The following is an 11,352-nucleotide window of genomic DNA, read 5'->3' as shown; positions in this document are numbered from 1 at the left end:
CTTCCAACTCTGTTAATACTGCACTCTCCCAAAAGCTTAGCGCAGTGTTTTGCACCCAGTAAGCATTCAATAAATGAATGCACGGGCAGGGAATCTGTCTTCCAACTCTCTTCCAGTGCACTCTCCCAAAAGCTTAGCGCAGTGCTTTGCACCCCATTAAGCACTCAATCAATACCACGGCTTCACCGCTCTGCACCCAGCTGGCACCCACTAAGCGCTCCAGAGATTCCTAGAGTCGTTATTCCTGCGTCCTGCAGGGGGCGAGGACGAGCCGCGCTGGAGGGGGGGCGCGGCCCCGACGACGACGGGCGCAACCATCGCCGGGGAGGGGGGGGGGATGATCCCGCTGACGCCCCTGCCGGCGGGTCGGGCCGGGGCCGAGGAGGGCGAAAGCCCCGGTTGGAGGCGGGATCTAGGCGGTGGCGTCTTCCCCGGGAGGCGTCGGGGCTCGGCGCCCGGCGGGGCCGGCGGTCCTCCCTCCCCGTCCCCCCCCCCCGGCGGGCGGCGCACTTGGTGCGGTCCGGGGTGGGTCTCGCGACGGGGGGCGGGTCGGGCGCGCGGCTGCGGCAGAGCAGCGCTGCTCGCCTCGCGGCCCCTGCTGCTGCTCCTCGTCGTCGCGGGCGCGCGGGCGGGAAGATGCGCGGCCCGGCTGCCTTCGTCCTCGTCGCCCTGGCCGCCGCCGTCGCGCGCACCCTGGGCCAGCAAGCGCCGCCGGTGGGTCTGCGCACGCGCGGCCGGGGGGGGGGGGGCGAGAGGGAGAAGAGGGCGGGGGCGCGCACGCACGCGGCGGGAGCGCGCGCGCAAGCCGCCCCCGAGGGTCCAGGCTGGACGGGCTGCCCCGCCCTGGCCCCACCTTCATTCATTCATTCACCCCTATTTATTATAATAATAATAATGTTGGTATTTGTTAAGCGCTTACTATGTGCCGAGCACTATTCTAAGCGCTGGGGTAGACACAGGGGAATCAGGTGGTCCCACGTGGGGCTCCCAGTCTTCATCCCCATTTTACAGATGAGGTGACTGAGGCACAGAGAAGTGAAGTGACTTGCCCACAGTCACACAGCTGACAAGTGGCAGAGCCGGGATTTGAACCCATGACCTCTGACTCCAAAGCCCAGGTTCTTTCCACTGAGCCACTCCGATTCTCAACTGTATAGATCTTCATTCATTCAATAGTATTTATTGAGTGCTTACTATGTGCAGAGCACTGGACTAAGCGCTTGGGATGAACAAGTCGGCAACAGATAGAGACAGTCCCTGACCTTTGACGGGCTTACAGTCTAATCGGGGGAGACGGACGGACAAGAACAATGGCAATAAATAGAGTCAAGGGGAAGAACATCTCGTAAAAGCCGATGGCAGCTAAATAGAATCGAGGCGATGTACATTTCATTAACAAAATAAATAGGGTGATGAAAATCTATACAGTTGAGCGGACGAGTACAGTGCCGAGGGGATGGGAAGGGAGAGGGGGAGGAGCAGAGGGAGATGGGGGGAAAAGAGGGTTAAGCTGCGGAGAGGTGAAGGGGGGGGCGGGTAGAGGGAGAAGGGGAGCTCAGTCAGGGAAGGCCTCTCGGAGGAGGTGAGTTTTAAGTAGGGTTTTGAAGAGGGGGAGGGAATCAGTTTGGCGGAGGTGAGGCGGGAGGGCATTCCGGGACCGCGGGAGGACGTGGCCCAGGGGTCGACGGCGGGATAGGCAAGATCGAGGGACGGTGAGGAGGTGGGCGGCGGAGGAGCGGAGTGTGCGGGGTGGGCGGTAGAAAGAGAGAAGGGAGGAGAGGTAGGAAGGGGCAAGGTGATGGAGAGCCTCGAAGCCTAGAGTGAGGAGTTTTTGTTTGGAGCGGAGGTCGATAGGCAACCACTGGAGTTGTTTAAGAAGGGGAGTGACATGCCCAGATCGTTTCTGCAGGAAGATGAGCCGGGCAGCGGAGTGAAGAATAGACCGGAGTGGAGCGAGAGAGGAGGAAGGGAGGTCAGAGAGAAGGCTGACACAGTAGTCTAGCCGGGATATAACGAGAGCCCGTAACAGTAGATCTTCATCACCCTATTTATTTTGTCAATGAGATGGGCATCCCCTTGATTCTGTTTATTAGCTATTGTTTTAATCAGTGGTCATCCCCTTGATTCTATTTATTAGCTATTGTTTTAATCAGATGTTCATCTCCTTGATTCTGTTTATTAGCTATTGTTTTAATTCGATGTTCATCGCCTTGATTCTATTTATTAGCTATTGTTTTAATGAGATGTTCTTCCTCTTGATTCTGTTTATTAGCTATTGTTTTAATCAGATGTTCTTCCCCTTGATTCTATTTATTGCTATTGTTCTTAATAATGTTGGTATTTGTTAATGGAAAGAGACCGGGCTTGGGAGTCAGAGGTCATGGGTTTGAATCCCCGCTCTGTCACTTGTCAGCTGTGTGACTGTGGGCAAGTCACTTAATGTAATGTTGGTATTTGTTAAGCGCCTACTATGTGCCGAGCACTGTTCTAAGCGCTGGGGTAGACACAGGGGAATCAGGATGTACCACGTGGGGCTCACAGTCTTCATCCCCATTTTACAGATGAGGTAACTGAGGCACAGAGAAGTGAAGTGACTCGCCCACAGTCACACAGCTGACAAGTGGCAGAGCTGGGATTCGAACTCATGACCTCTGACTCCAAAGCCCGTGCTCTTTCCACTGAGACTTCACTTTTCTGGGCCTTAGTGACCTCATCTGTAAAATGGGGATTAAGACTGTGAGCCCCATGTGGGGCAACCGGATTCCCTTGTGTCTCCCCCAGCGCTTAGAATAATGCTCTGCACATAGTAAGCGCTTAACAAATACCAACATTATTATTATTATTATTCTAAGCGCTGGGGAATCAGGTTGTCCCACGTGGGGCTCACAGTCTTAATCCCCATTTTACAGATGAGGGAACTGAGGCCCAGAGAAGTGAAGTGACTTGCCCACAGTCACACAGCTGACAAGTGGCAAAGCCGGGATTCAAACCCATGACCTCTGACTCCAAAGCCCAGGCTCTTTCCACTGAGCCACGCTGCTTCTCTTGTCTGTCCGTCTCCCCCCATTAGACTGTGAACCTGTCAAAGGGCAGGGACTGTCTCTTATCTGTTACCGATTTACACATTCCAAGCGCTTAGTACAGTGCTCTGCACATAGCGCTCAATAAATACTACTGAATGAATGAATTTATTGAGCGCTTGCTGGGTGCGAAGCACTGAACTAAGCGCTTGGAATGGACAATTGGCCACCAGATAGAGCCCATCCCTGCCCAACAACGGGCTCACAGTCTAATCGGGGGAGACAGACGGCATTCATTCATTCAGTAATAATAATAATGTTGGTGTTTGTTAAGCGCTTACTATGTGCAGAGCACTGTTCTAAGCGCTGGGGGAGAGACAGGGTCATCAGGTTGTCCCCCGTGGGGTTCACAGTCTTCATCCCCATTTTACAAATGAGATCACTGAGGCCCAGAGAAGTGAAGTGACTCGCCCACAGTCACACAGCTGACAAGTGGTGGAGTAGGGATTCGAACCCATGACCTCTGACTCCCAAGCCGGGGCTCTTTCCACTGAGCCACGCTGTATTTATTGAGCGCTTACTATGTGCAGAGCACTGGACTAAGCGCTTGGAACGGACAATTGGGCAACAGAGAGAGACCATCCCTGACCAACGACGGGCTCACGATCTAATCGGGGGAGACGGACAAAAAGAGTAGCAATAAATAGAATGAAGGGGATGTACACCTCATTAACAAAATAAATAAGGTAATAAAAACATATACAATTCATTCAGTAGTATTTATTAAGCGCTGACTATGTGCAGAGCACTGGACTAAGCGCTTGGAATGGACAGTTGGGCACCAGATAGAGACCATCCCTGCCCAGTGACGGGCTTACGCTCTAACGGGGGGGAGACAGCAAAGCAAATCATCATCATCAAGATAAATTCATTCAATCGTATTTATTGAGCGCTATGTGCAGAGCACTGTACTAAGCGCTTGGAATGGACAATTCAGCAACAGAAAGAGACCATCCCTGCCCATTGACGGGCTCACAGTCTAATCCGGGGAGACAGACAAAAACAAGACAACTTAATAGCAATAAATAGAATGAAGAGGATGTACACCTCATTAGCAAAATAAATAGGGTAATAAAGAATATAGACAAATGAGCACAGGGCTGAGGGGAGGGGAAGGAACAGAGGGTGGGGTGGGGAGGGTAAGCCTGTCATTGGATCTGTTGCCCAATTGTATATTCCAAGCACTTAGTCCAGTGCTATGCACATAGTAAGCGCTCAGTAAATACTATTGAATGAATGAGGAGTGGGGGAGCAGATGGAAAGGGGGATTCCAAGCGCTTGTTCCGGTGCTCTGCACATAGTGAGCGCTCAATAAATACCATTGAATAATAATAATAATGGTGGTGTTTGTTAAGTGCTTCCTAGGTGGCAAACACTGTTCTAATCGCTGGGGGCGGATACAAGGTCATCAGGCTGTCCCCCGTGGGGCTCACGGTTTTAATCCCCATTTGACAGATGAGGGAACTGAGGCACAGAGAAGTTAAGTGACTGGCCCAAAGTCACACGGCTGGCAAGCGGTGTTGGGATTAGAATCCATGACCTCTGACTCCCAAGCCCGGGCTCTTGCCACTGAGCCACGCTGTATGAATGATCGTCGGGGCCCAGTCCTGCCCACGGGCGAAAGGGGGGTGGGGAGGTAGCTTTCATGCCCCTTGGCCCTGCCCGGACGCTGCTTCCTCCTTTCGGTTCTGCCGTTCCGTCTTCATTACCGCTCAATAATAATGTCGGTGTTTCTTAAGCGCTTACTATGTGCCAAGCACCGGTCTAAGCACTGGGGTGGAATACGAGGGAATCGGGGTGTCCCACATAGGGCCCACAGTCTTCAGCCCCCTTTTGCAGATGAGGTCACTGAGGCACAGAGAAAGTTAAGTCACTTGCCCAAGGTCACACAGCTGACAAGCAGCTGAGTGGGGATTAGATCCCATGACCTCTGACTCGCAAGCCCGGGCTCTTGCCACCGAGCCACGCTGCCACTCTTCCCCACACCACTCTCGAGTGTAGGGGGCATCCAGTGACCCAGCGGAGGCTGTCCACTACCCCCGACTCTCTCTGTCCCCTCTCCATCCCCGACTGTCCCCCAGTGACCCAGCGTGGACTCTCCAGTACCCCTGACTCTTCCCAGTGACCCAGCACTGGCCATTCAACACCCCTGACTCTCCCCTCTCCAACTCTGACTCCTTCCCAGTGACCCAGCATGGACCATCCAAAACCCCAGACTCTCCCCTCTCCAATCCTGACTCCTTCCCAGTGACCCGGGACGGACCATTCAACACCCCTGACTCCTTCCCGACCGTCCAACACCCCTGACTTTCCCCTCTCCAACCCTGACTCCTTCCCAGTGACGCAGCAGGGACCATCCAACACCCCTGACTCTCCCTTCTCCGATCCTGACTCCTTCCCAGTGACCCAGCCCAGACCATCCAACACCCCTGACTCTCCCCTCTCCGATCCTGACCTCCTTCCCGACCATCCAACATCCCTGACTCTCCCCTCTCCGATCCTGACTCCTTCCCGACCATCCAACACCCCTGACTCTCTCCCCTCTCTGACCCTGACTCCTTCCCATTGACCCAGCACGGACCATCCAACGCCCCTGACTCTCCTTTCTCCGACCCTGACTCTCCCCGTGGTCCAGCACGGACCGTCCAACAGCCCTGCCTTTCCCCTTTCTATTCCCGACCCTCCTCCGGTGCCCCAGCCCAGCTGCTGCTCCATGGATTTTTCTAAGCTCCTTGTGAGGCCGAAGCGGCCTTTCTGGGAAATCTGAACCCAGCCTACTTCTACCCCCAGGCCCGTGCTCCTTTCCTCGTCCCCCTCTTAGCCGAAGAGGCGGCCCCGGACCCTGGGCTGGGCCCCACTGTGTGGGGTCCTGTGGGGGACGGGGCAGAATGCTACGTGGGGCACCGTGGACCTCACCCTCCGGAGGCTTCTGGCCTAAGGGGCGGGTTGGCAGGCCCGTTCTGCCGGATACCCCGTGAGAAATGGAGTGGGTCGATTCAGCGGGCAAAGACGGTGGTCTCTTGGGTCCCCGGTGCTGTGGGCTGCCTGGGGAGGAGGGGGCTGATGGGGCTCAGACCAGAGTGCAGTTTATGGGTTAGCGGGGAAGTAGCTCTGGGCTCCGCGGGGGAGGGGGACTGACCAAGGCGGTCACCCTCCTGACCTGATCAGCCGACGGACAGTTCGGGGTCCCTGCTTGGAGCCTCCTGTCCCCTCCTGCCCCCTGCCACCCCTTTCTGCCTTCTCCTTGTCCTCTCCTGCCTCCCCTCCCTGGTTTCCCTCTCTGGTTTCCCTCCCTTCCTCCACCGTCGCTCCCCCCTCCCCTCTTGGCGGGCGGGACCTTGACCCCTCGCAAACCCGTGACCCTTGCGTAAGGCAAGACACATTCCACTGAGTCAGGCGGGACAGACTACCCGCCACCACTGTCCAGGGTCCGGGCCAGAGGGGAACTGGGTGGAAGGGGGGCGGGGGGAGGATGGGGGGGTGGCGGGTGGCACGTGCAGACGGTCTGATCTGGTGCCCGGAAGGACGGGTCTGAGACCACTGTTCTGTCCTTTCCAGTGGACCGAAAACTGCCGGAACTCAACGTACCCCCCGTCTGGGCCCACGTGAGTAAGAGGTGGTGGGGGCTTGCCCGGTATCCGGCCCAGCTCTTAATACAGCGCGCTGCGCCCAGCGGACACCCAGTAAATACTAATTAATAATAATAACGTTGGTATTTGTTAAGCGCCGAGCACCGTTCTAAGCGCTGGAGTAGACGCAGGGTAATCAAGTTGTCCCACGTGAGGCTCACGGTCTTCATCCCCATTTTACAGATGAGGTCACTGAGGCACCGAGAATTTAAGTGACTTGCTGCAAGTCACACAGCTGACAGGCGGCAGAACCGGGATTAGAACCCATGACCTCTGGCTCCTAAGCCCGTGCTCTTTCCACGGAGCCACGCTGCTTCTCTACTGCTACTGCTCAGGACAGCGGTCGGCCTGGTACTCCGCCCAGATCTCTGTCTGGTGCTGAGCCCGCTGCTTGGCCCGGCGTTGAGGCCCCCAGCCTTGCAGTCCCAACTTCTGCCCCTCTGGGCAGGGCAGAGGAGGAGGAGAGGGTACTGTGGTGCAAAAGTGGCACTAGCCGGGCTGTGGGCTGGCCTCTGTCTGCAGGCAGCCGTGGTGACCGAGTTGTCCTCTTTCAGCTTCCGGGGGACCGTGCCGTGGTACACCATCAACCTCGACTACCCCCCCTACAAGCGATGGCACGAGGTGGTGGCCGACCGAGGGCCCGCGGTATGGACGCGCGCCCCCAGCCCGGTTGATTACCTCCTCTCCTCCCCCCCCCCCCCCCCGTCCCCCCCACTTGACCTCCACCCCTCGCCCCCCCCCAGCTGATCACCATTATCTTCTCCAGACAGCTGACCTCCTCCTCTCCCCCGGCCCAAGTGACCCCCACCTCTCCCGGCCTAGCCGACATCCAGCAGACAAGCCAAATTTTTCGTAACGTCCCTGCTCCCTGACCTTCCCCTAGTTCCCCCCTTCACAAGCTTGGACTCCCACCCCTTCACCCCAAAGGCCTCCCCCGAACCTCTCCCTGGCCCCATCTTCTACAGGAACAGATATTGACCTCTCTCCCTGACCTCTCTGTTAGCCCCCCTGCCTTCGACATAGCCCCCTCCTCCCCCCAGCTCCCCCAGATCCGTGTCCAGTTTTTCCCTGAAAATCTGTCATTCCCGGGTCCCGGATCCCTCTGTGCCCACTCCCACTTGGGTCCTGCCTTTGGGGAGGGGTCAGAGAATGGAGCAAAGGAGCCCACGTGGCTCTTCGCCCCCCTCAGAGAGGCCGGACGCTCTCAGCCAGGGAACCCACTGTCCGCGGGCTACGGTTGGCACCCCCGGACGTCCCCGGGCACCGGGCTGCCCGCCCACCGCCGATGAGCCACCCTTTCCCCTAGATGAGACGCATCGTCCAGTCCTTGAAGGACCTGGTGAACGCTTTCAACCCCAGTGGAAGGGTCATGAAGATGGTGGATGAGAAATTGGTACGTTGGCAGCGAGCGTGTTTGGGCGGCGGCGTGTATGTGGGAGCAACGGCGTGAGCACTGGGAACACCAGTGTGTGTGCGTGGTGTGGCACATCCAGGATGTGTGTGTGTGGCTGAGGGAGGAGGCTGTGTGTGTGTGTGTTTGCGCAGGGTAGGGGGCCAGCATGAGTGTCCCATTGCAGCCCGGGATGCTTGGCCACTTCCCTGGGCCGTTTGAGGAGGAGATGAAGGGGATCGCGGACGTGACGGGCATTCCGCTGGGTGAGGACCCCGGGCTGCTCGGGCAGTGGGGGGGCTCGGGAGCGGGGGGGACCGGCGGTCTGCCCGCTTGGCCGCGGTTGGCTCCGCTCGGCGCCGGCCGGAGAAGACGCCGGACTTAACGGCCCGTTTCCCCAGGAGAGATCATTTCCTTCAACATTTTCTACGAGTTTTTCACCATCTGCACGTCTCTGATCGCTGAGGACCAAGCAGGTGAGGGGCACTGGGGGACACTGGGAAGGGATGGACGTGGCAGCGGGGGGCCGGACGTGGCTGGGCGGAACACCCGGGGACACCGGGGAGAGGGTGGAGGGGGCGGTGGGGGGCCTGGTGGGGCAGTAGGGGTGGCGCTGGGCAGCTCAGTAGGAGGGGCGGGTTGTGAGTGTGTCGGCGGGCAGAGCCAGGGGCGAGCAAAACCACTAATAGCTGTACCCGGGGACCTCGAGTGGCTATCGTCGACTGCTTCTAGGGCACCTGATCCACGCCCGGAACATGGACTTTGGGATTTTCCTCGGGTGAGTGGAGTCTCCCGGGCCCCAAGGCCACTTGTTCCGGGTGGGGGCCTGGCACCGTCTACACTCCTGGGCCATCACAGGTGCCCGAGGCGGGTTCCGCCCCCGGCACTCCATCAATCTGCCTCCTGCAGGTGGAACGTAAACAACCACTCGTGGGTGGTGACGGAGCAGCTGAAGCCGCTGACGGTGAACCTGGACTTCCGGCGCGGCAACGAGACTGTGTTCCTGGCTTCCACCTTCGCCGGCTACGTGGGCATGCTGACCGGGATCCGGCCGGTCAGCCGGGCTGGAATGGGGGCCGGGGGAACGGGCCGAGGGTGGGGGCTCTGCCGTACCCGACCTCCACCTCCCTGTGCCCGTCCTGGTCCCTGGCCAGGTGGCCGCCGGGGGCCGCCCGGCAGGGAAGCTGAGGGTGCGTCTGGCCCTCAGTGGCGGTTTGGCTTCGCTGGCACTAGCCCTCCCCCGGCTCCCTGGCCTTTGGATGCTGACCGGGCCCCTGCCGGCCCTCTGGCGTCTAGGGGTTGGGGGACGGGGCCCCGGGGCAGGCAGGAGACCGGAAACCTGAGACTGCCCGCGAAGCCCCAGGGAGGGTGAGAGTAGGGAAGGTTTGCCCGTGCGGTGTCCCCAAGAAAGATATTTGGAGTCCCCGGGTTTTCAGTGACCTGCACCGTCTCGCCCCGTGGATCGGTAGGCCGGGGGGCGGGCGGGCTGACGCCGCCCCCGGCTTGCTGTTCCAGGGGGCCCTCACCCTCACGCTGAACGAACGGTTCAACATAAATGGCGGCTACATGGGTGAGTGCTGGCCGGGAGCGGGAAGGGTGAGCAGCGGGGATGGAGGAGCTTGGCCGGCACCTAGTGCCGTCCGGCGGCCAGGCGCTTTAGCGGGTGTCCCGCCCCGCCCAGGGATCCTCGAGTGGCTGCTGGGCCGGAGGGATGGCATGTGGATCGGCTTCATTACGAGGGCGGTGCTGGAGAACGCCACCAGGTATGGCCCCCAACCCCGTGTCCGCCCACTTGTCCGTCCGTCCGAGGGATGACTGGTCGCTGGCCAGGGCGGACGGCGGGTGGGAGTTCCGGCCCCGAATGTGCTGCGTGGCTTTGAGCAAGCCACCTAACATCTCTGGACCTTTGGTGGGCGCAGCATAGCTGCCACCCGCCCCCCCCCAACCACCTCGAGGTGGCATAGCTGACCCCGGCTCTACCCCTCACCTCGGTGGATGTGGCCTATCTGACCGCTACCCCTCCCCGCCCCCCACCCCACCCACCACCACCTGGGCCGGTGCAGCTATGAAGAAGCCAAGAACGTCCTGACCAAGACACCCATCCTGGCCCCGGCCTACTTCATCCTGGGGGGCAGTCGCTCCGGCCAGGGTTGCGTCATCACCCGCGACCGCAAGGCCACGGTGGACGTTTACGAGTATGTTGGGGGCGGGGTCCGAGGGGGCTGGGAGGGCGGGGCGAGGCCGGGTCGGCGGGGGGGGGGGGGGGGGGGCACCCTCGACAGATAACGCTCCGTGGCCCAGGCTGGACGCCCTGCGTGGCCGTTGGTACGTGGTGCAGACGAACTACGATCGTTGGAAGCGTCCGTTCTTCCTGGATGACCGCAGGACGCCCGCCATGACCTGCCTGAACCGCACCACGCAGGGGGTCAGTGTGGGTGGGGCACGTGGCCTCCCGGGCCCTGGGTGGAGAGCTTGGCCCTGCGGGGGGGAGCGGGTGGGGGGGGGGGGAGAACGGGGCCGGGACTGTGGGGCTGACCCTTGGGGCGGGTCCGTGTTCTTTGTCTAGCGCATCTCATTCGCCTCCGTGTACGACGTCCTCTCCACCAAGCCCATCCTCAACAAGGTGCGGACCCCGGGGTCGGGGAGGGCGACCCAGTCCCCAACCGGGGAGATGCCGCCGCCTGCCCCGGGCAGCTTCCCACCCGACTCCCTTCCGTGACCTTGCCGGCCCCTGCTCCCCGGTCTGCACCGTTGTGCTCTGTCCCTCTCAGTGGGCGCTCGCATCCCCCCCCGGGGCTGACCTGGTACTGGTTTTCCAGCTCACCGTGTACACGACGCTGATGGACCTCTCCCGGGGGAAGTTTGAGACCTACCTTCGGGACTGCCCAGATCCCTGCATCGGCTGGTGACCGCCGGAGCCAGACCCCCGCCCCCGGCTGCCTGGAGCGGCCGCGCCACCGTCACCCCCGCCCCGTTCTGCCCTCAGGGATCCAGCACCGCAGACTGGCACTCTCCACCGCCGGGCTGGTCTTGGCCGGCCTGGCGGCGGATAATGGGATGGGTGGTCCCACCCCCTCTGGTCTAGCCGGGGGCAAGGGCTGGAAGCCGATTGGCTTTTTCCCCCCCTCTCAGCCACCACTGTTTGAGTAATAAAATGTGCCAGACCAAGCCGGGGAGGGCAGCATTTTCACTGCACCACAGGAGCTGGGAAGGGACGGTTCGGTTGTCAGTTCTTCCTTCCTCGTTTGGTGTT

At 59.9% G+C, this 11,352-nt stretch overlaps 1 protein-coding gene across 1 annotated transcript; it reads left to right on the top strand.

Moving 5' to 3' along the window:
• Positions 1–552: 552 nt before the first annotated feature.
• Positions 553–11,268, top strand: ASAH1 (N-acylsphingosine amidohydrolase 1). Its single transcript, XM_029076942.2, has 14 exons — positions 553–714; positions 6,639–6,685; positions 7,264–7,354; positions 8,016–8,102; positions 8,287–8,365; positions 8,501–8,575; positions 8,832–8,877; positions 9,009–9,153; positions 9,615–9,669; positions 9,781–9,862; positions 10,163–10,294; positions 10,401–10,524; positions 10,666–10,722; positions 10,919–11,268. The coding sequence occupies exons 1-14, from the start codon at positions 637–639 to the stop codon at positions 11,006–11,008; spliced, it is 1,188 nt and encodes a 395-aa protein (XP_028932775.1). The 5' UTR covers positions 553–636; the 3' UTR covers positions 11,009–11,268.
• Positions 11,269–11,352: the final 84 nt, after the last annotated feature.

Source organism: Ornithorhynchus anatinus, chromosome 12 (genome assembly GCF_004115215.2).
Source record: "Ornithorhynchus anatinus isolate Pmale09 chromosome 12, mOrnAna1.pri.v4, whole genome shotgun sequence".
In the NCBI taxonomy this organism is placed as follows: Eukaryota; Metazoa; Chordata; class Mammalia; order Monotremata; family Ornithorhynchidae; genus Ornithorhynchus; species Ornithorhynchus anatinus.
The sequence above is the reverse complement of the archived record's forward strand: the minus strand, read 5'-3'. Positions and strand labels throughout refer to the sequence as shown.

What these genes read in the sequence shown, in the direction of transcription:
- ASAH1 (XM_029076942.2), top strand. Translation starts at nt 637, where the DNA reads ATGCGCGGCCCGGCTGCCTTCGTCCTCGTCGCCCTGGCCGCCGCCGTC. An exon ending in TACCCCCCGTCTGGGCCCAC is followed by an intron (nt 6,686 to 7,263) that starts GTGAGTAAGAGG and finishes GTCCTCTTTCAG; the next exon opens with CTTCCGGGGGACCGTGCCGT. An exon ending in GACTTTGGGATTTTCCTCGG is followed by an intron (nt 8,878 to 9,008) that starts GTGAGTGGAGTC and finishes TGCCTCCTGCAG; the next exon opens with GTGGAACGTAAACAACCACT.